The sequence below is a fragment of the Myxocyprinus asiaticus genome, chromosome 1 (genome assembly GCF_019703515.2).
Source record: "Myxocyprinus asiaticus isolate MX2 ecotype Aquarium Trade chromosome 1, UBuf_Myxa_2, whole genome shotgun sequence".
NCBI lineage: Eukaryota > Metazoa > Chordata > Actinopteri > Cypriniformes > Catostomidae > Myxocyprinus > Myxocyprinus asiaticus.
The window spans coordinates 5,447,088-5,471,173 of record NC_059344.1 but is presented as its reverse complement, the minus strand read 5'-3'; the positions used below and the strand labels follow the sequence as shown (position 1 = coordinate 5,471,173).

Here is a 24,086-nt window from a genome sequence, read left to right as displayed (position 1 = left end):
TAAAGGCAGGAATGTGAAGCTTAAAATGTTATAAAAGCACTTCCATTGATTCATCTGTAAAAACTTTTGTATTATTTGACCTGTAAAGTTGTTTACGGCATTACGTTGGCATCAAAGTTGTAAAACTGGATATAACTTTACACAGAAAATGTTAGTAATTGATTTTATCACACTAAAATCACATTAACACGCATATTGTTTATGTCTTGAGGCTATAGGCCTACTTTTGAAAAACGTAGTATTTTAACGTTTACGGATTGGCCCCATTCACTTCCATTTTAAGCGCCTCACTGTAACCCAGATATTTGCTTAAATTCTTTTTTGTGGTAATCAACATCATGCCACAAATGTTGTCGATTGAGCTTAACTTGTATTGAACCTGGGATATTCCTTTAAATATGGATCTCCATCCCATCAGAATGAAAATTATAACACAAGACAAAATATTATCTTGTCTATGCATCATTTCCTGTTAGGTTATCAGAATTATAATTAAACAATTAACAATACAATCTTGAAAGGCAATGAACTTTAAATCCTTCTGATGCCCTACTAAATTTGTGTTGACAAAAGATGTGCACTATTCCACTCCAAAAACCCCAACAAGCTAATGAATGAATGAGAAATGCGTAATGTCGATGCATAATGCTGCTATGTATCAAGATCAATAGAAAGTATTACTATCAAGTTAAAGCTCATATCAAACCGACGTTTCCTCCTAGAAAAAAAGTTGCCTAAAAGCTCTGGTTTTAATGATCCTTAACCTGTAAGTGTCCAATTCCAATTCTTGATCTCTATACTGACATGAGATAATTTTACTCAGTAATTTTATTTTATTATTGTATTTGTGGGTGTGTGAAATACACACATGGCATGATTTATATACTGTATATTTTCTAAATATACAATACAACCTATTTTGTTACACTGAAACAATACGCACTGTGTTTATTTGATGGAGTAGACTGACCACTAGTGGATGTTCAACGCAACAATTCACAAGTAATTTTACTGCACAAATTATTTTAAAAGCATTTCAACTCAAAAAGCAACTTTATTTATTTATAGTAAAAAAAAAGAAAAGAAAAAGATTAAGACACACACACAAGCCCTCAACAGAGTAGACTGGAAGAAACCTTTTATTTATATATATATATATATATATATATATATATATATATATCAGCCACAACATTAAAATCACCTGCCTAATATTGTGTAGGCCCCCCTCGTGCCACCAAAACAGCACAAACCCACATCTCAGAATAGCATTCAGAGATTATATTCTTCTCACTACAATTGTACAGAGCGGTTATCTGAGTTACCGTAGACTTTGTCAGTTCGAACCAGTCTGGCCATTCTCTGTTGACCTCTCTCATCAACAAGGAATTTCTGTCCACAGCACTGCCGCTCACTGGATGTTTTTTGTTTTTGGCACCATTCTGAGTAAATTCTAGAGACCGTTGTGTGTGAAAATCCCAGGAGATCAGCAGTTACAGAAATACTCAAACCAGCCCATCTGGCACCAACAATCATGCCACAGTCCAAATCACTGAGATCACATTTTTTCCCCATTCTGATGGTTGATGTGAGCATTAACTGAAGCTCCTGAACCGTATCTGCGTGATTTTATGCACTGCTGCCACATGATTGGCTGATTAGATAATCAACAATCATTGGTTTGAGTATTTCTGTAACTGCTGATCTCTTGGGATTTTCACACACAACAGTCTCTAGAATTTACTCAGAATTGTGCCAAAAACAAAAAACATCCAGTGAGCGGCAGTTCTGTGGACAGAAATGCCTTGTTGATGAGAGAGATCAACAGAGAATGGCCAGACTGGTTCGAACTGACAAAGTCTATGGTAACTCAGATAACCGCTCTGTACAATTGTGGTGAGAAGAATAGCATCTCAGAATGCTATTCTGAGATGCGGGTTTGTGCTGTTTTGACTGCACAAGGGGGACCTACACAATATTAGGCAGGTGGTTTTAATGTGGCTGATTGGTGTATATACATATATATAACTAATATAAATTTAACGTGTATTAAACATTTAGACTGCAGATTTCAAGAACATTCACCTTTTGAAAGGTAGGCTAGATTTCATATTCATATTTTTAATACTTAATTAGAAATTCGGGGACCACGCATGTACGGTTCAATGAATTCAGAAAGAGACATTTCAGTAAGGCGCGCAACATTCAGCGTGAAATGGATACAAAATTACATGCTGGCATTAAAAGAAAGAGACAAGAATATACATAATGGTAGGCACTTACGCTCTACAAATGGGGACCAATGTAACAAACAAAAGACAAATACATTGCCAATAGTTTCGAACAGCCCTTAGAGCGACAATCATTTTCATGAAGACCAACATTTTTTTTTTATGTTATGAATCCAAATGATTTACTTGAATCCATTTCAACAACAAATGGCAAACAGTTTCATGATACAAAATTGTTTTTGTGGTTGGTAGCGCCCACAGTTCCGCTGTTTGGCTCACATTCAGTTCAAGAACTCGATTAACCAGTTTTAATAACATCAGCCTGGAGCAACAAAGTACAGTAATAAACAAAGACATAAAACTGCATTTTATCTAAAAGAAACATTCGACCATAACACTGGAATTCAGTTAGAGAATAACACACTACTTGATTGTTTTCTTGCGAAACTGAAAAAAGCAAAAAAAAAGAACGACAAATCATAGAGATCTGCAATAAACAAATCATTCCAGCAATCCACTGTAACAGTAAGAACAAGCTAGTAACCACAGTGTGTTCTGAAATGCTGCGTGCAGACAGCAGTGGCAGACAAAAGAACCCTTGACTGGGTTCTATTACAGATTGTTGAGCAACTAGCAATACAATTCCAGAATCAGGAATATTTTGTCCCCACCCACATAGCAGATATGATAGCACTGATTAGAAAGTCTATGAGGTTTAGGCGTTTAGTCAAATCCTTGCCAGTCGCTTTGCTCGGAGTCGTACTCTAGCTCTGCTCCTATGCATCGCACGCCTTCCAGCAGCATGGGAGTCCCATGGTGACGGTCTAACAGAAAGAGAGAAAGAGAGAGAGAGGGAGGAAAAGTTTGGCTTTTAACTGGAGCAGGCCATCTGAGAGGCTGAATCATCGCTATTTATTCGATCTCACAGCGTGGTAAAAAGTTTCATTCGGTGACATCAGTAGCAATGCAAAGACATTACAGTTGTGCTCAAAAGTTTGCATACCCTGGCAGAAATAGTGAAATTTTGGCATTGATTTTGAAAATATGACAGATCATGCAAAAAAAACAAAACTGTCTTTTATTTAAGGATAGTGATCATATGAAGCCATTTATTATCACATACTTGTTTGGCTCCTTTTTAAATCATAATGATAACAGAAATCACCCAAACGGCCCTGATCAAAAGTTTACATACCCTTGAATGTTTGGCCTTGTTACAGACACACAAGGTGACACACACAGGTTTAATGGCAATTAAAGGTTAATTTCCCACACCTGTGGCTTTTTAAATTGCAATTAGTGTCTGTGTATAAATAGTCAATGAGTTTGTTAGCAAAGAAAAACCCACAGGTAACCTCAGGAGAAATACAGGCTGTTCTGGAAAAAGACGGTGTGGTTGTTTCAAGGAGCACAATACTTGTTGACCCCTCTCCAAACATAGCACTTATGGTTGTAACCATAAAGCTCTATTTTGGTCTCGTCACTCCAAATTACAGTGTGCCAGAAGCTGTGAGGCATGTCAAGGTGTTGTCGGGCATATTGTAACCAGGCTTTTTTGTGGCATTGGCTTCTTTCTGGCAACTCGACCATGCAGCTCATTTTTGTTCAAGTATCGTTGTATTGTGCTCCTTGAAACAACCACACCATCTTTTTCCAGAGCAGCCTGTATTTCTCCTGAGGTTACCTGTGGGTTTTTCTTTGTATCCTGAACAATTCTTCTGGCAGTTGCGGCTGAAATCTTTCTTGATCTACCTGACCTTGGCTTGGTATCAAGAGATCCCCGAATTTTCCACTTCTTAATAAGTGATTGAACAGTACTGACTGGCATTTTCAAGGCTTTGGATATCTTTTTACATCCTTTTCCATCTTTATAATGTTCCATTACCTTGTTACGCAGGTCTTTTGACAGTTCTTTTCTGCTACCCATGGCTCAGTATCTAGCCTGCTCAGTGCATCCACGTGAGAGCTAACAAACTCATTGACTATTTATACACAGACACTAATTGCAATTTTAAAAGCCACAGGTGTGGGAAATTAACCTTTAATTGCCCTTTAAACTTGTGTGTGTCACCCTGTGTGTCTGTAACAAGGCCAAACATTTAAGGGTATGTAAACTTTTGATCAGGGCCATTTGGGTGATTTCTGTTATCATTATGATTTAAAAAGGAGCCAAACAACTATGTGATGATAAATGGCTTCATATGATCACTATCCTTAAATAAAAGACAGTTTTTTTTTCTTATTTTCAAGATCAATGCCAAAATTTCACAATTTCTGCCAGGGTATGCAAACTTTTGAGCACAACTGTATATCAGCACCCCCGCACAATGCATTGAGATCACTTGATGAAACAGAGCTACTTGAAAAATCTGGAATGATTTATACTAAAACACTTAGTCCTTAAAGGAATAATCCATGTTCAATACAAGGTTCACACTCAGTTTTCAGAATTTGTGGCACAAAGTTGATTACCACAAAAATGATTTTGATTCATCTGTTTGTTGAAAAAGAAAAAGAAAAAGAAAAAAAGCAGTAACAGTAATACACTTACAATGGAAGTCCATAAAGGTAAATATACACAGTTATAAAAGTATAGACACAAGACGTAAACATTATACATGTTTAGTGTGACAAAGTTGCTTACTAACATTATCTGTGTATAGTTATAGTATAGGATAGTAAGTGATTTTATTGCACTAAAATCATGTTAACATGTTTAATGTTAACATTTTGTGGCTATACCTTTGAAACAATGTGTATTTTAGCATTTATGGATTGGCCCCATTCAGTTCCATTGTAAGTGCCTTATTGTAACTGCAATATTTAGTGTATTTTAATTTTAATACAGGACCCTGATAGCACGCGTACATCGCCCAGACATATATTTAATGTGTGTTTACTTTTGGAAGACATATTGTTTAGGTTGTTTGCTCATCTGAAATTTGTCTATAAGACGTTTCCTCTCGGATGTCAATAAGACATTCAGCAGATGTATTTGAGACATTTACGATTTAGAATGTTTGTACATCTGATCTTTTTAAGATGTTTAGCAGATGTTATTTAGAATGCGATGCTTTCTAAATTAAACACTTTTAAATAGACATCATGGTGATGTACATGTGCTATCTGGTAAGGGACAAGTCAGAATTATTTTTTTGGTGGAATGTTTTTTGCCACAAATGCTGTTAATTGAGCTTAACTTGTATTTAATATTTCTTTAATTCACTGTGAAAAACAATATCACATTAATTCAAAGGTAAGCAAACAGATATGCTGATCAAATCAGTTACTTTAAACAAAATAGTTGATTGTTGATATTTTTAATCAATTCTTACAGCAATGCACCAGTAGAGGGCAAAAAATACCCCCACATCTGACATTCTTGTCTTCTCCACAAAGCACAGTTTGAAGGTTGAAGTCAACATCAAACAACATTCACAACCCATTTTGCTTATGTACAGTTGAAGTCAGAAGTTTACACCTTAGCCAAATACATTTAAACTCAGTTTTTCACAATTTCTGACATTTAATCGTAGAAATCACTACCTGTCTTAGGTCAGTTAGGATCACTACTTTATTTTAAGAGTGTGAAATGTCAGAATAATAGTAGAGAGAATGATTTATTCAGCATTTATTTCTTTCATCACATTCCCAGTGGGTAAGAAGTTTACATACAATTTGTTAGTATTTGGTAGCATTGCCTTTAAATTGTTTAACTTGGGTCAAACATTTTGGGTGGCCTTCCACAAGATTCTCACAATAAGTTGCTGGAATTTTGGCCCATTCCTCCAGACAGAACTGGTGTAACTGAGTCAGGTTTGTAGACCTCCTTGCTCGCACACAGTTTTTCAGTTCTGCCCACAAATTTTCTATCGGATTGAGGTCAGAGCTTTGTGATAGCCACTCCGATACCTTGACTTTGTTGTCCTTAAGCCATTTTATCACAATTTTGGAGGTATGCTTGGGGTCATTGTCCATTTGGAAGACCCAATTGCGACCGAGCTTTAACTTCATGGCTGATGTCTTGAGATGTCGCATCAATATATCCACATCATTTTCCTTCCTCATGATGCCATCTATTTTGTGAAGTGCACCAGTCCCTCCTGCAGCAAAGCACCCCCACAACATGATGCTGTCACCCACATGCTTTATGGTTGGGATGGTGTTCTTCGGCTTGCAAGCCTCACCCTTTTTCCTCCAAACATAACAATGGTCATTATAGCCAAAAAGTAAGATCTTTGTCCCCATGTGAAGTTGCAAACTGTAGTCTGGCTTTTTTATGGCGGTTTTGGAGCATTGGCTTCTTTCTTGCTGAGCAGCCTTTCAGATTATGTCGATATAGGACTCGTTTTACTGTGGATATAGATACTTGTCTACCTGTTTCCTTCAACATTGTCACAAGGTCCTTTGCTGTTGTTCTGGGATTGATTTGCACTTTTCACACCAAACTACGTTCATCTCCAGGAGACAGAATGCATCTCCTTCCTGAGCGGTAAGATGGCTGCATGGTCCCATGGTGTTTATACTTGCGTACCATTGTTTGTACAGATGAACGTGGTACCTTCAGGTGTTTGGAAATTGCTCCCAAGGATGAACCAGACTTGTGGAGGTCCACAGTTTTTTTTTCTGAGGTCTTGGCTGATTTCTTTTGATTTTCCCATGATGTCAAGCAAAGAGGCACTGAGTTTGAAGGTAGGCCTTAAAATACATCCACAGGTACACCTCCAATTCAGTACACCTCGTATCAGAAGCTAACTGGCTAATTGTCTAAAGGCTTGACATCATTTTCTGTAATTTTCCAAGCTTCTTAAAGGCACAGTTAACTTAGTGTATGGAAACTTCTGACCCACTGGAACTGTGATATAGTCAATTAAAAGTGAAACAATCCAGCTGTAAACAATTGTTGGAAAAATTACTTATGGCATGCACAAAGTAGATGTACTAAAGGACTTACCAAAACTATAGTTTGCTAATATTAAATCTATGGAGTTGTTAAAAAATGAGTTTTAATGACTTCAACTGTAATGTAAACCAGATAGCACACATACATCTCCGTAATGTCTCTTTTTGATTCTTTCAACCGGAAAGCACTGCAACATCTTAAAAAGATCAGATTTACAAACATTCAAAATCATAAACGTCTCAAAGACATCTGCTGAATGACTTACTGACATCCGAGAGGAAACGTCTTAAAGACGTATTGCAGATGAGCAAACAATTAAAAAAAATACATCTTCCAGATGTGAACACACAAATCAAATAGACGTCTGGGAGATGTATGCGTGCTATCAGGGGATGCATGTCAGAGTGAAACAGAATATTTAATTTGAATAATAATAAAAAAAGTGAAAATACGGCTGGGTGATGAAACAATATCAATATTTATCGGGAAAAACAAATATTCGATATCGGTGATAACCTTGAGTAATTTTCGATGTTTAGCTAATGTTCTACAGTACAGCTAGATGATTGAATCAGGTGCATGTCACTAAAAATGCGAGAAGTTAGCAAAGTGATACACATACCTAGCTAACTGAATTACAGTCATTAAATCAGTCGATTAGCTAGGGGCTCACTCTGCTGTCATGCAAACCAGTAATGAGGCTAGGTAGCTGCTCGCTAGCAGCTAGCTCTTTGGTTAAAATGATATTGTAACCAAACAAGACAAGACTGTCTATGCAATACTGCCATTGACATCACCACCATTGCTGTTTATTTCTGTACTATTTAGTTTTGACATCTTTTCATGATCCAAAGTACTGTCACGTCGATTAATTTCTTGACACAGGCAAGAAAGCATTTCTTCTCCATGTTATGTTGGCAATCAGTTTTATAGTGCATTACCGCCACCCTCTGAGCTGGAGCGCGGAGCATCCATCTTCAGTGGAGTCAAACGTCGACTGAAGACGATGAAATTGGTGAACTTTAATTGAAGAGTTCTCACAACTATTGTAGGATTAAATCCTAAATTCAGCATACTTCTTGAACTTGAAATTAAAAGGTAGCTTACCCTGTGGAGTTTACATGTAAACAAACAAGTTGTTTAATTAATTTTTTTTTTTTTTTTTTTTAATTTTTATCCCACTTTCTCCCAATTTGGAATGCCCAATTCCCACTACTTAGTAGGTCCTCGTGGTGGCGCGGTTACGCAACTCAATCCATGTGGCGGAGGACAAGTCTCTGTTGCCTCCGCTTCTGACCGCCAATCTGCGCATCTTATCGCGTGGCTCGTTGTGCATGACGCTACGGAGACTCCGCATGTGGAGGCTCATGCTACACTCCGCGATCCACGCACAACTTAACACACGCCCCATTGAGAGCGAGAACCACTAATCGCGACCATGAGGAGGTTACCCCATGTGACTCTACCCTCCCTAGCAACCGGGCCAATTTGGTTGCTTAGGAGACCTGGCTGGAGTCACTCAGCACACCCTGGATTCGAACTCGTGATTCCAGGGGTGGTAGTCAGCGTCAATACTCACTGAATTACCCAGGCCCCCTGTTTAATTCATTCTTGAGGTCTAACAAACATGTGGAATGCATTTCCTCACCCGAATAATGGTATGAAATGTAGATCATGATAAATATCGAAACGAATGCTATTTTTGGCCATATCGCCCAGCCATAAGTGAGACTTTATTTTATCCATCCGAAATTGTGAAACGTTTTTAGCAAGTTTTTACCAGAATATAACCAGATCTGAATGTGAATCCCACTTTTGAGGAGGCTTTTTAACTGGGATAAGGAGGCTGAAAGTCAACCTCAAGAGCATTTTGACATATCCTAATGGTAACAGTTCTTTTTCAAATATATCATTATTGGCAATTATTCTTGTAACTTTTATTTCAAGTTAACCGATAATAAATTACTATTTTAACTATGGACACAATATTAGAAAGGCTACAACATTTACTTTAACATGCAGATCTCACTTACCCATAACACGGGCATGAACTTTGACCTTCACACACACATCTTCTTTGCTCTCACTAACAATCTGAACCTCCTCACTCATCACTCCCTCTTGATGGGCCATATATTCACACGTCACCCTTAGACCTCCTGCAGACAGATAAAAATGGGAAACCATTCAACCAAAGAGCAGGAGAGAGATCAGCCATCAATATACAATAACACAATCATCAGGCACTCTAGAAAAGGCAGCAAGAATGACGTCTGCCTCATTTATAGAAAAGCGTGATGATCTGATCTTTACCACCAGTTCCCACACGTTCACAGCTCAGATTTGAGCAGGAGACTTCTCACTCACAGCTAACATTAGGTCACAATTAGACTCTTGTTTGTGTATACACAACAGTGAAATGTCTGGAGACACCTGATCATTCTTTATTAGTAATATTTTATACATTTTAAAATAACAGTTTATTATACATCTATTAAAGAACACAAATGGAAGTATGGGAATTGATGGAGTCACAAAAAAAAAAGTACAGTGTAAAAAAAGACAATCACTTCAGCTCAGCTCTCCTTTGCGCGTTCATGAGAGAAACTCGTTCACGCGTCCTTGCGCCTGACGCATGCACGCTAGAGCTGTTAACAGGGCTGAGAAACTACGTTTGAATTTTTCACTTTCATACACATGGAAAGTCATACACATCTGGGATGGCATGAGGGTGAGTAAATGATGAGAAAATTTCAATTTTTGGGTGAACTATCCTTATAAATTTGACCAAATTTGAATTATATTATTTTATATACAGAGGCAATTCTGCACCATTTTAAAGGGATAGTTCACCCCAAAAAATGTAAATTCTCTCATCATTTACTCACCCTCATGCAATCAAAGATGTGTATGACTTACTTTCTTCTGCTGAACCCAAAGATCTTTAGAGGAATATTTCAGCTCTGTTGGTCCATTCAATGCAAGTGAATGGTGGCCAGAACTTTGAAGCTCCAAAAAGCACATAAAGGAACTGTCCCTTTAACTGGGATGCCCTGACTGGGGCTAGGTGTGCTTGTAGGGGGGCAACTGCATTATATCTTTAATGTCCTCAGTACAAGAACAACATAAAACATTTTCATTTTAATATTTGATAACATTTTAATATTTACTTACATAATTTTTTTTTTAAGACAACTAAAGATTTAAAAGCCAAAATTGAGTAAAAACGATGATGAAAATAACAAATGCTTCAGTTAATACACAATAACCTTGGGGTTTGCCCACAAACTTTAAGCTATCTTGCCATGTTGTTCATTAGAATGAAAATGTCCAGTAGAATAATCAAGTAAAATAAATGACACCAACATTTTAGGTTAGAATTTCTGAAATGGTCACCATTTCTTTTAAGATTGTCACCATTTTTAAGCATATTTTTAACTTTAAATGCATTCATTTTAAATGGTCCTGCATGCAGAGTCACAAATGTAATTTAGAAAAGTACAAATAGTAGTCCTTCAATTACTATGAGGTCATAAAAGCTGCATGCTTAATAATTATACATAAATGTGAAAGTGTGGTTTAAAAAGATTTAGACTGAGTGTGTATGCCACACCACATGCCAACTTCCCAAAAGTGTTTCGGGTCAGCTACCCCCATAAACTAAAAAGTGTGGGCCTACTGATCATATCAGCTGGATTGTACAGTGCAAAACATAAAATTAATGAATGTGAATGTTTGGCAAAAATTACCTCAATATTATATGTAACATTATTCTGAATATGTTGTTTCATAAATGAAAACCCTATAAACGTACACATACAAAAATATTTCCTCTACTTTAAACCAATGAACGCTTGCCAAGATAAGATTCTAAACAAGTACAACTGAAGCAGGAGCTGTCAGGTCCAAAGATACTTATCTAAAGGGGCAATCACACTATTCGCACCCCATTCACTCCCATTCAAATGCGGGAGACTGGAAACGCAAGCTCATGCGAAGAAATTTTGCACTATACACCATGGAGTAAAAGTACAATCATATTACGTACCTAATGCTTATGCAGCGAGACACAAGGAACAAAGACCTCCACTTAAGGGGTCGTTCACTCTGAACGCGTTAGAGAGACGTTTTGACCACTGCACCACGTTTCGCTATTTTTTTTCGCCATCTTGCAGGAGTTAACGGTACATTATTACATCTAACATGTATATCTACAGGTTGAATCTGTGTACTTGTGAAAGTATATAAAAAGGATGTTATTTATTTTGTAGGCTTAATGCTGAGTGTTCGCGTACAGGATGCGTGACACAATTCTCGTCATCAGCAGAGTGCTCAAGTGCTGAACATTTCTAACTGCGTGTCTTTAAACACGCAGAATGTGCATGCGCCTGGAATTATTTGCACTAATTAGTGGGTCCAAAAAGTGGCAACGCAGTTGAGCCATTGTTGTCACGAAGAAGCACTCGCCGGTAAACAACAGGAGACGAAGGCAAAAACTTCAAAAGTGGATGTGCACAACAAAAGCGCATGTGTGAGGAAGTCTGGAAATACCTGCATTTGTGTAACTCGAGTCTGAATGGACTATTAAGACAACTTTATGGGTCTAAACTCCTGAAGAGAAATAGTCCGGTGTCTCGTACAGTTGTAGTGCGTATGTGGCAACCACCTGTGTATGCGCGCACCATCAAATGAAGTATACTTTGACAGGCTCACGTTCACCTGTACGCAGACGCTGAGCGTTCTTGTCAAAATCAAAGTATACTTTGGGCTTTATTGTTGCTATGCTATTATCAATGCAACAGTTGCAGAAGTGATGGATTGTACCTTTAAACTGGGGAAGGTTTGAATACATTTCTTCAACAGTTGTTTCAATAGTTTTATTTCTCTTACAAAAAAAGTTCTGTGGCTGCACACCTCTGCCCTACAGAGCCAAAACAATGCAACTACGCCAACCAAGTGAGAAACAATGGCTTCAAAGTTTTGTTTTTTTTTATTGTCCAGCCAACCATGTGGATTATAAAATGGTTTTACTCCATTTTCTCAGAGAATATTACAGATCATAGCAAAAGAGACCTGATTTTGGTTCAATTGGTTCAAACTCAATTTTAACAGAATGTGCAGTTACTGTAATTTGCCTTTGTATTCTACTTAACCATAGTATTTACATGGCGCTAACAAGGTATTTCAAAGAATATCATGGTACATCATGTTTTTTTTTTAACCAGGACTGGTGAACCTACCATCTGGAGATTTGGTTAAATTAGTGATCCGGAGGTGTGGATTTGGGATGGGGGCCGGACAGACATCTTTCCCAAGCCCTGGCACCTCAGGCAACGTAAACACAATCTCATACTTGTGCTGAGTTTTAAGGAAGCCCACCTGTGGAGAACAAAAGAGAATCCGAGAAGTCTTTGATGGTGTATCCTGGTACAGCAGTCACTACGTTATATACAATCAGGATTAGGAGAGTCAAACTTAATGTCTGTTTTGAAGTTTGGGTGATTTTCCCCTAATTAAAGCGGTCATGACATAAGGGAATACAATTAACCTTGATATTTTAACATGCAAGAGGTCATTTTTCTATAAAAACATATTGTAAGTTTCAAAACTCAAAACTTTCTCCTCAGCACATGACTGTCTATACAGCAAGACATCAACGCCTACTTTTACATCATCGGACCTTTGGCCCGCCCACAGGCGCTCAGACAGTAGGGTGAAGAGGATAGAACAAGACAGATGGGCCTTATATTCCTCTACACCGAAAATGACTTATGCAGGACATCGTCTTGTGCCCACCTGGACTATTTTTAAATGTTTTTCTACACAAAAATGCAACAGACCAACTGCTTTGACCGTTCATCTTGTGCCGCTTTTAATAGACGCAATGTCAAGTTATAACTCTTAATAGGAGACTGCCATTTTGTGTCTTGCTGTTATGACTATAATCGATTATACTATAAACATGCACTAAATGGACATCTTTGACTGTTTTACTGCGTTTCTGGCTATGTGTGCCACATTTTAAGAGCGGTACAAGTTTAAAAAACAGCTTCTTTTCTGTTCTATTCCTCTGCTACCACTGACTGGGAGAACCATGTCTCGTCCAGAGTAAACAGACGATGGAAGATTTAAGATGTCGTCCCTGTGAAGATCAGCGTCTCAGCTTTGGGCTCTGTTGAAGCATCCCAACATCAGGAAATAATGACTGAAGTTTCTGGTCACATCAGTGCAGATTTATAAGTGTGTGCATCATTTTTCAGCGTTGATTGAATGTGTTTTCAGCTCATATTAGTGTGGATTGCTTGTGAGCCAGTCACAATATGATTCAAGCTTTGCAAATGAACTTTTATTGAAGGATGGGACAGTTTAAAACGCAATTTGACCCGACCACAAAACCATAAGTGACTGTTTGATATTTTTAATTTATAGTGCTGCAGTGCTTGAGTGAATGGTTTGATACATTCGGATGCAATGTGTTGGATGTGTGATGTGTAAACCCTAAAATGTAGTTTTTTATTGTTGTTTTGTATCGTAATCATAGCAACGAAGCTGTAAAATTGGCTGTAACTTTACACAGAAAATATTAGTAAGCGATTTTATTACACTAAAATCATGCCAACACATATTGTTTATGTTTTGTGGGTATAGTTTTGAAACAGTGAGTATTTTATCGTTTACGGTAACCCACATTTTTTCTTTTTTTAAAGGAGGGACAAGTCGAAATTAATTTTGGTGATAATCAACATTGTGCCATAAATCGATTTATAAATTAAACCTATCAAAGTAAAGTATTTTTACTATCTAGGGCTTCAGTAATATAGCTGGTCACTTTATTAGCAGCACCGATAGTGCAGTGTTGTTTTCTAAATCCAGACTGGAAATGATACAATATACAGTTCCCATCAAAAACAGCTTCAGTTGTTTATTTATTAAATTTTACTGTGTTGATAAGACACATAATTATTAAAGGGTGACTTTTGGTGTGAGGTGGGAAATGAGCTCAAACATGATGACAAATTTCACATAATTAATGCTCTTGCTGTAATATGAGTTCATAATCCTAACTGAAAACCATCACAGGGAATACAAATGAGGCTAATGAGTAGCCCCGGCAATATAATTCCCTCTCACCTTAACCAGGAAATTTCCATTTGACTCCGGTATAACCATGACGATGGAGTCGTGTAGTTTCTCATCAAAATGCACATGAGAGTGAGTGGCGGCAGCAGCGGGTTCCTGGGCAAAGCGAACACCCCCCGTTTTAGATGAAGCTGCAGGAAGAACAAAAGCAAAGAGCTTAAAGCTGCACTAATTACACATGCACTTCAGAAAATGAGCTGTGATCGGCTACAGGTCTCTGAACTTCCTGAATATTCTGACATGCTGAATGGAATGTTCAGCATGAACAGTGCTGGCAAAAGCAGCTAAAACCAGCCTAAGATTGTTGGCTGGTCTTAGCTGGTTTTCCAGCGTGGCCCAGCTGGTATTCAGTTGGTTTAGCTGGAAGGCCAGCTGGTCTGCCAAGGACCGCCAAATATGATGATTCCATTGTGAAGGCCCCCCTTCTTTAAATATAAAGGCAACTATGTATTTCATCTATAAAGAAAGATAACATGTTGATTGCAATATTAATAGGGATGGGACAATATGGTTATCTCCTGATTCAGTTTGATATACAATATGAGGTTCAAGATTCAATATAAAAACAAATCCATGACAAAGTCTGATAGAACATTTTTATTTTTAGAAAAATGCTTGAACAAAATGCACATTATAATTTCTATTCAAAATAAAGTTCTTTAATACACAATATAAAATGCTCGAAGTAAAAATAATAATTAAATAAAAATCTGTGCTATGTGTGATTAAAATTAATATTTCTTTGTACTTTTTATCTGGCTGTAAAGAACAAAGGATATTAAAAGACATAATATTCAATGAAAGTGGAGTACAGTACGTGGATCTCATCTTTGATGGACACACATTACACAGAAGAAATGGTCCGTTTTAATTTCAAGCACTTCAAAACAAAACAAAGGCCATTTTCCAGGTATTTCAGTACTTATGTTTATTTATCTAACACATTTCATACACAATGGTAATTCAAAAAGTGCTTTACATAAAGAAAATACAAGATACATAAAAATCCATTTTAAAACCAATTAAGAAAAGAAGTGAGAATAAAAAGTAATAACATTTTTTTTTTAATGATTATTAAAATATTATGATAAAATTATTATTTAAAAAAGCTAAATTCAAGCACTTTAAGCACTTCGAGGACCTTGTGCAAACCCTGTAGGAAAAAAAAAAGCACAATTATAGGGGTAAAATCAAGCAATAGAGAGATTATGATGTTAGACGGGTCATTTCATTAATGATCACATGTGCAGAAAACAAAGTTGCAAATTTGAAAAATCAAGGTTTTATGGTTCGTAAATTCTTTGGTTTGCAAAATATCTCAATTCAATATATCGTCCCATCCCTAAATATTAAATATTGAAACTGGCTTGAACTGTATTAAAGCCAACAGAATTGAATAAAATACCATCAAGCAACAAATCATGTAAATGCTGCTTTACAATTGCTGTAGCAAAGTGGATGCCCACTACAAATATTGTGGAGGATGAGAGTTTAAGAGATTTAATGCCTATTGCAATGAAAGCGCAAACTATGGGGACTAGATATTTAAATTAATCAACCTCCACTTAGACTTTGGGAAGCGTTTAATGTTACTTGAATAGATGCTATTTTAGTGCATTTCTGTCTTTATATTGTGAAATACTTTTTTTGGAAATAAAACATTACTGTTAAATATTGGCTAAGTTCTGAATTGCATCCTACCCATACTACTTCTTCCATATCTGTCTATACGCACAACCCTGTTATGAGCAAATTGGCTGTAAAGGCGGTAACATGCAACCAAAAAAAACCCCTAAGGGCAACGTCTAAGGTAATGTTAACACCTGAAATCTTTTTTTATTTTTTATTTTTATTTGGTTAAGGCACTAAATGGCTTAAGCAAATAACAACTGACAAAAGTAGATTTAGCGTTGCATGTAACCACTTTTACAGCCAATGTGCTCATGACTGGGTTGTGCGCATGACTGTTCACATTTTGACGTCAAAAGCAGAGAGCAACTCAATGCTTCTAAATCTCATGTAAACAAGGTTTTCTTGCATTGGCAGATTTCCTGAATAAGCCGATTTTAATAGTGTGCATGTAAACGCTCTGATTATCTTGAAATAAAATGGCTTTCACAGCCCATTTTACTTCAGTAATGTGATGTATTCCCAAGTGAAAGTTGTGTGCTTTCCATTTCTAAATTCTGCATCCTCGTTTCCTTTCCTTTCAAATCACTTTAAAGGTAACATCCCTAAATACACAAGTGCAATGAGGGAAAAATGTACAGTAAGTGTATGTTCCACATACTGACATACAGACAGGGGAACATAATATACACAATGTACAAAATAACAAAACAAGATATATTAGATTTATATACAAGATATAATAGATTTATAAGGTGCTAAAAAAAAATCATTCAGATAGTTCACAAATGTCCAAATGTGTGCTGCAAAGCTTTTTAATTGTCCAGCCAAATATGGACTATGGAAATATGCACAAGTCCTGCACTGTTTTCTCTGAATTTGAGCATAGTTAAGCCAAACCTGACTGTCACAGGACAGATCGGAGTCTAAGGGGGTTTTCAGACCTGTAGCTTGTTTGATTTGTTCCAAAATAGGGGCTAAATTTGTTACGATGATGCATTTTCTTTTTTTGTTCGGATTGCTTTTACAAGGCAACATTTAAAAAAGGACCAAAACTGAAACAAAAATCACATGTGAGCAAACTGTCCCCTCATTGGTCTATATTAAATCCACATTTTGAATATGAATTATAGTGAGATGCTGACTTACAGACCTCCATCAGGTATGCTTATGGTTGTCATAGAGATACTGGTTGGTTCGTTGTGTCAGATTGCATTCAAACTACAAGCGAACTGCTCCAGGGTTCGTTTGGAGTCGGACACATTGTTTTGGTGCAGATCCGAGTGTGGTTGCCGTGTTCATTCATGTCCAAATGAACCAAACTAAGTGTGAAAACAGCCCAAGTTCCAAAGCAAATATTCCAAACAAGCCATGAAATTGTCCTAAAACAACTGATTTCAGATATATCTTAATTCTGACAAAATGTGTTTTGCCTTGCATGGCAGTGTTGGTGTTTCATCAACACGATGACACGGAAAGTCAGCATGTTGTTTCCGAGAGTTCCAGTACCCTAGGACCAGCCACGTTAGGCCGACTCACTGACAAACAGTGGTGGTAAAAATACTTTGTTACTGTACTTAAGTAGCTTTTTTTCAAAAATGTTACTTTTTTTTTTCTCCCCTTTTCTCCCCAATTTGGAATGCCCCATTCCCAATGCGCTCTAAGTCCTTGTGGTGGAGTAGTGACTCACCTCAATCCGGGTGGCAGAGGACGAATCTCAGTTGCCTCTGTGTCTGAGAACGTCAATACATGCATCTTATCACGTGGCTTGTTGAGCGCATTACCGCGGAGACATAGCACGTGTGGAGGCTTCACGCTATTCTCCGTGGCATCCATGCACAACTCACCAAGCACCCCACCGAGAGTGAGCACCACATTATAGCGACCACGATGAGGTTAACCCAACGTGACTCTACCCACCCTAACAACCGTGCCAATTGGTTGCTTAGGAAGCCTGACTGGAGTCACTCAGAACACCCTGGATTCAAACTCGCGACTCCAGGTGTGGTAGTTAGCATCTTTACTTGCTGAGCTACCCAGGCCCCTGTTTACAGTGGATTTTGGAGGCTGAAGGTCAAGATGACCCTCAGAAGACATACACAAATCCCAATGGTAGCACATCTTTTTCTGGCATTAAATTGCTTTAACTAATGTCCTGGATGACGTGAGCCAAAAAGAAAGTTTCTTTCTACTTTCAGAAGGCACAGCAAGTTGAAAGATGAAAGATTACTATCACAAACTTTGTTTTTCTTATATTGTGCCCTGATGAATTGTGCACAAATAGGATCTATTTTGAATCATACTGACCAAAAATAAAAAAAGTTTTAGATCAAAAAAGCATCTGAATGTTTTTTATTGACAACAAAATATGCCATTATGAGAATGAATCGCAGATAAGATTAACAAAACCAATAAGGCTGTTCTTATTTTAAGTGATCAAGTATGTCTCATGGGAATGTCTTAATTATTTCTAGATACATTTTTGAGGCATCAATATATTAACATTAACCACCATTTAAATTAAAAGCCTAATTTGTGTGCTTTCCAAATCACAGTCATTTGGCCTTCAGTTTAATGTAGTCTGGCATAATAGCTTTGGGATACCACAATATGGTGATATAACATTTACTGGCCAGTAGCCATATCACCCTGCAGCTCTTGCCTGGTTGCCCACTATAGCTAAGCAGGGTTGAGCCTGGCCAGTACCTGGATGGGAGACCTGGGGAAAACGAAGGTTGCTGCTGGAAGAGGTATTAGGGAGGCCAGCAGGGAGTGCTCACCCTGTGGTCTGTGTGGGTCCTAATGCCCCAGTATAGTGACAGGGACACTATAAAAAGGCGTTGCCGTTTACCTGGGGAAGAGATGGCAGCAGGATGCACCATGGGAAGAAGGCAGGCAGTGTGATGCTCTGGGCAAAGTTCTGCTGGGAAACCTTGTGTCCTGGCATTCATGTGGATGTTACTTTGACATGTACCACCTACCTAAAGATTGTTACAGACCACGTACACTCCTTCATGGCAATGGCATTCCCTGATAGCAGTGGCCTCTTTCAGCAGGATAATGCACCCTGCCACACTGCAAAAATTGTTCAGGAATGGTTTGAGGGACATGACAAAGAGTTCAAGGTTTTTCCTTGGCCTCCAAATTCCCCAGATCTCAAGATGATTGAGAATCTATGGGATGTGCTGGACCAACAAGTCAGATCCATGGAAGCCCCACCTCACAACTTAAAGGATCTGCTGCTAACGTCTTGGTGCCAGATACCACAGGACACCTTCAGAGGTCTTGTGGAGTCCATGCCTCGACGGGTCAGAGCTGTTTTGGCGGTTCTGGCTGCTTAGGCACTTGTGAAATGGGCTGATGAATTCTGGCCCATTCATCCAGACAGAACTGGTGTAACTGAGTCAGATTTGTAGGCCTCCTTGCTCGCACACGTTTTTCAGTTCAGCACCCAAAAATTTTCTATCAGATTGAGGTCAGGGCTGTGATGACCACTCCAATACCTTGACTTTGTTGTCCTTAAGCCATTTTGCCACAACTTTGGAGGTATGCTTGGGGTCACTGTCGTTTTGGAAGACCCATTTGCGACCAAACTTTAAATTCCTGGCTGATGTCTTGAGATGTTGCTTCAATATATCCACATAATTTTCCTTCCTCATAATGCCATCTATTTTGTGAAGTGCACCAGTCCCTCCTGCAGTAAATCACCCCCACAACATGATGCTGCCACCCCCATGCTTCACGGTTGGGATGGTGTTCTTCGGCTTGCAAGCCTCACCCTTTGTCCTCCAAACATAACGATAGTCATTATGGCCAAAACGTTCCATTTTTATTTCATCAGACCAGAGGAAATTTCTCTAAAAAGTAAGATCTTTGTCCCCATGTGCACTTGCAAACTATAATCTGCCCACTGAGAATCATGTTGAAGATGCCCTTGTTATAGGAGTTTATATTGTAAGAAACGTGGAAATAGAGACTCCAGCCACTATTGTTAAATGCAATTTGGGGGATCGGGCATCTAACTTCAGATCAAATTTACAAGTGCTGGCTAATACAAAACATAGATTATCTAAAATTGTTATGTCGGCACTAACGATGTCTGGCTTCGCCAGTCGGAGATCACTAGAGATAACGATGACAGACACTGTAATATGCGCTGGCACCCTCCATGCTCATCGTGGTGATGAGGTTTATAGTAGATTTGTGTCACTAAATGGCTGGATGTCTGAGTGGTGTCCAGAGAATAGCATAGGATTTACAGACAATTGGAAGAGTTTTTGGGGTAGACCTGACCTGCTAATGAGAGACGGACTCCATCCCTCCAGGGAAGGTGTAGCTCTCCTCTCTAATTTGGCTCATAGTCTTAATAGTAATAGTATTTGACTAACTGTGGCCCAGTTCAGGAAGCAGACAAACTGGCTAATCAGTACGTCTGCTAGCTGCCTTGAGACGTCACACATGTCACATAAACTACAACACATAGTGACTGTATTACTTAGATATCACATAGAGACTGTGTCTGTTCCCCGAACTACCAAACACAAACCCCTCACTAAATCATTAAGAAAAAATTAGATTAAGGTAAAACTTGAAAAAAAAAATAAATAAAATAAAATAAAGATAAACATCATATAACGGTAGAGCTACTAAAGATTAGATCTCTTTCAACCAAAGCACTAATTGTAAATGAAATTATTACAGATCATAGTTTGGATGCGCTCTGTTTGACTGAAACCTGGCTTAAACCGGATGAATATACTAGTTTAAATTAATCTACTTCCCCAGGTTATTGTTATAAACATGAGCCTCATCTTAAGGGTCGAGGAGGAGGTGTTGCTGCAATTTATAGTGATGTTTTTGGTGTTACTCAGAGGACAGGATATAAGTTTAAGTCTTTTGAACTAATAATGCTTAAAGTGACACCGTCAGATACAAATAAAAAATCTATCTGGGATTAGCATTTATCGATATTCCCAACTCTCTTGGAGTCAGACAAAATGTGACAGGACCAAGTCATCGGCATTATCATATGCTAGATTTAATTCTGTAATATGGAGTTGATGTTGATACTATAGAAATTCTGCCACAGAGTGATGACATCTCAGATTATTACCTCGTCTCTTGTATGCTGTGATCAGCTAATGTCACTCAATCTACACCACACATTCAGGTAGAACTATTCTTTCGACCACTAAAGATAGCTTCACTAACAATTTTCCAGATTTATCTCATATACTCCGTAAAACAAAAAATCTAATAGAACTTGATGTAATAACAGAAAATATAAATACAGTCTTCTCTAGCACTCTTGATAGTGTCGCCCCCTTCGATTAAAGAAAATGAAAGAAAAAATCCTCGCACCATGGTACTCATGCTCTCAAGAGAGCAGGTCGGAAAATGGAGCGCAAGTGGAAGAATACAAAATTATAGGTATTTTGCAGTGCATGGAAGGATAGTGTCTGCAGCTACAGACAGGCACTAAAAGCTGCCAGGTCAGCATACAGTACTGTGCAAAAGTCTTAGTCACATAAGATGTTTCACAAAAGCATTTGTCTTAAGATGGTTATTTATATCTTCAGCTTTAGCGTGTCAATAGGAAATATAAATGTTAGACTCCCAAACATTTCTTTTGCAAATAGAAACGATTAGAATAGAAGAACAGGGAGCCCTGCAACAGATGTCATGTCCCCCACAAAGCCCCCCACTGAACATTGTGTCAGTCTGAGATTACATAAAGAGACAGAAGCAGTTGAGACAGCCTAAATAGATAGAAGAACTGTGGCGAATTCTCCAAGAAGCTTGGATCATACTATCTGCCAACACCCAAGAAAAAATGTGTCCAGGTGTACCTAGGAGAATTGGTGCTGTTTTAAAGGCAAAGGTGGTCACACCGAATATTGATTTAGCTTTTTATGTTTACTGGACTTCGTATGACATTAAGTGATAAATGAAAATTATTTATGTCATTATTTTTGAAGACATCCACACTATGCAACATTTTCACAAGTGCCTAAAACTTTTGCACAGTACTGTATATTAGCAAACTCATAGAAAATATCCGCAACAATCCTAGGCGTTTATTCAGTACTGTGGCTAAACTGGTTAGGAATAAAGCCTCGACTGTACCAGATATTCCGTCGCAGCACAATAGTAATGACTTCATGAATTTCTTAACTGATAAAAATGAAATAATCAGAAATAAAATTGGAATTATGCAATTGTCTGTCACAATACATCAGAAAATAGTGTCTCATAATTTTCCTCACGAGCAACTTCAATCCTTCGCTGTCACAGGTCATGAAGAGCTAACAAAACTTAGCAAAAAATCTAAAGCCACAACATGTATGTTAGATCCAATACAACTAAGCTCTTAAAAAAAAGAGGTATTCCCTGTAATCTCAGAACCTCTTCTTAATATAATTAATGCCTCGCTATCCTTAGGACATGTCCCAAGAAACTTTAAAATGGCAGTTATCAAACTGCTTATTAAGAAACCACAGCTTGATCCTGGAAAATTGGTTAATTATAGACCAATTTCAAATCTACTGTTTATGTCAAAAATACTAGAAAAGGTAGTATCCTCCCAACTATGTTAATTTCTACAGAGAAATAGTATATATATGAACAATTTCAGTCAGGATTTAGGCCCCATCACAGTACAGAGACTGCTCTTATCATCTGATCACGGCTGCATTTCTCTTCTAGTGCTTTTAGATCTTAGTGCTGCCTTGGACAGCATAGATCACGAGATTCTCTTGAATAGGCTTAAGAATAATGTTGGCATTTGTGGACTTGCATTAGCATGGTTTAGGTCCTATTTAGCAGACCACTACCACTTTGTCTGTGTAAACAAGGAATTGTCAAATCACACAAAAGTATGGAGTGCCACAGGGATCAGTTTTAGGGCCTCTGCTTTTCTCCTTATTTATGCTTCCCCTGGGAGATATTATCAGGAATCATGGAATAAGTTTCCACTGTTATGCCGACGATACCCAACTTTATATTTCTTCAAAACCCGATGAAATGTCACAATTCTCCAAATGAGCAGTGTATAAATGAAATCAAAGATTGGATGGCCAGAAATTTCCTTCTACTCAATTTAGACAAGACAGAGGTGATAATTATTGGACCAAAAACCTCTAAAAATAAGCTGCCAAAATTGACTCTCGATGGATGTACTGTTACATCATCTTCTACAGCGAAGAACTTAGGTGTTATTTTTAATACCAATCTGCCCTTTGAAAATCAAATTTCCAATGTTTGTAGAACAGCATTCTTCCACCTCAGAAATATTGCTAAGGTGCTCTCTGTTGCTGATGCCAAAAAACTAATTCATGCATTCAAGACTAGATTATTGCAATGCATTACTGGGAGGATGTCCTGCAAGTTCAATAAACAAACTTCAATTGGTTCAAAATGCAGCAGAGTGCTGACTAGAACCAAGAAATATGATCATATTAGCCCCATTTTATCGTCATTACATTGGCTACCTGTTAAATTTTGTATTCATTTTAAAATTTTGTTAACTACGTACAAAGATTTGAATGGTCTAGCTCCGTAGTTCTTAAGTGACCTATTTGGCTCCTAAACTATTTAATAGTCTCCCAAACACTGTTCGGGATGCAGACACACTCAGTCAGTTTTAGTCTAGACTAAAGACTCATCTATTTAGCCAGGCATACACCTAATTTATCCATCAACTCACAATTAGGCTGCTTTAGTTAGGTCTGCCGGAACCAGACACATTTAACATGATCTATAACTCTGCAAAAAAAAAAAAAAATTATGGCATCTACGCTAATTTTATTCTATTTGTTTCCCTGTCTCAACCTCAGGACTCATATCACGATGCACCTCACTGATCTCTGCCTGCATCACCTTGGTCTAATGATGGACTACACTCTTAAAATGGAATACATAGACTATCAATTAATTGCCAACAAAAGCCTTCATCAGCCAACTAACAAAGGACAATGCACCTATGTGAACTTCTGCAGTTAATCCAGGATGGACTTCAAAGACATTAGTCATTAATCTTACAGTTCATACAAAATCTTTGTTTAAACACTGGCCCTTAACACTTACTTAGTTTATTAATTTTAAACCATGACTTGCACTGCACAGAAATAATTAACATTGGCATTATATTCATGCTGTTTAGCCGGAGGGGAACTGGCCCCCAC

General features: G+C 37.8%; 1 protein-coding gene across 1 annotated transcript in view; it reads right to left on the bottom strand.

Annotated features, from left to right (window-relative positions):
* Window positions 1-1,433: 1,433 nt before the first annotated feature.
* Window positions 1,434-24,086, bottom strand: part of adissp (adipose secreted signaling protein) — a 46,212-nt gene continuing 23,559 nt past the window's right edge. The window contains exons 3-6 of the mRNA XM_051700159.1: window positions 14,266-14,405; window positions 12,375-12,513; window positions 9,168-9,293; window positions 1,434-3,055 (exon numbers count right to left, since the gene is read on the bottom strand). Coding sequence (XP_051556119.1) covers window positions 2,955-3,055; window positions 9,168-9,293; window positions 12,375-12,513; window positions 14,266-14,405 — 506 coding nt within the window. The 3' untranslated portion in view covers window positions 1,434-2,954. The remainder of the gene's footprint in view (window positions 3,056-9,167; window positions 9,294-12,374; window positions 12,514-14,265; window positions 14,406-24,086) is intronic.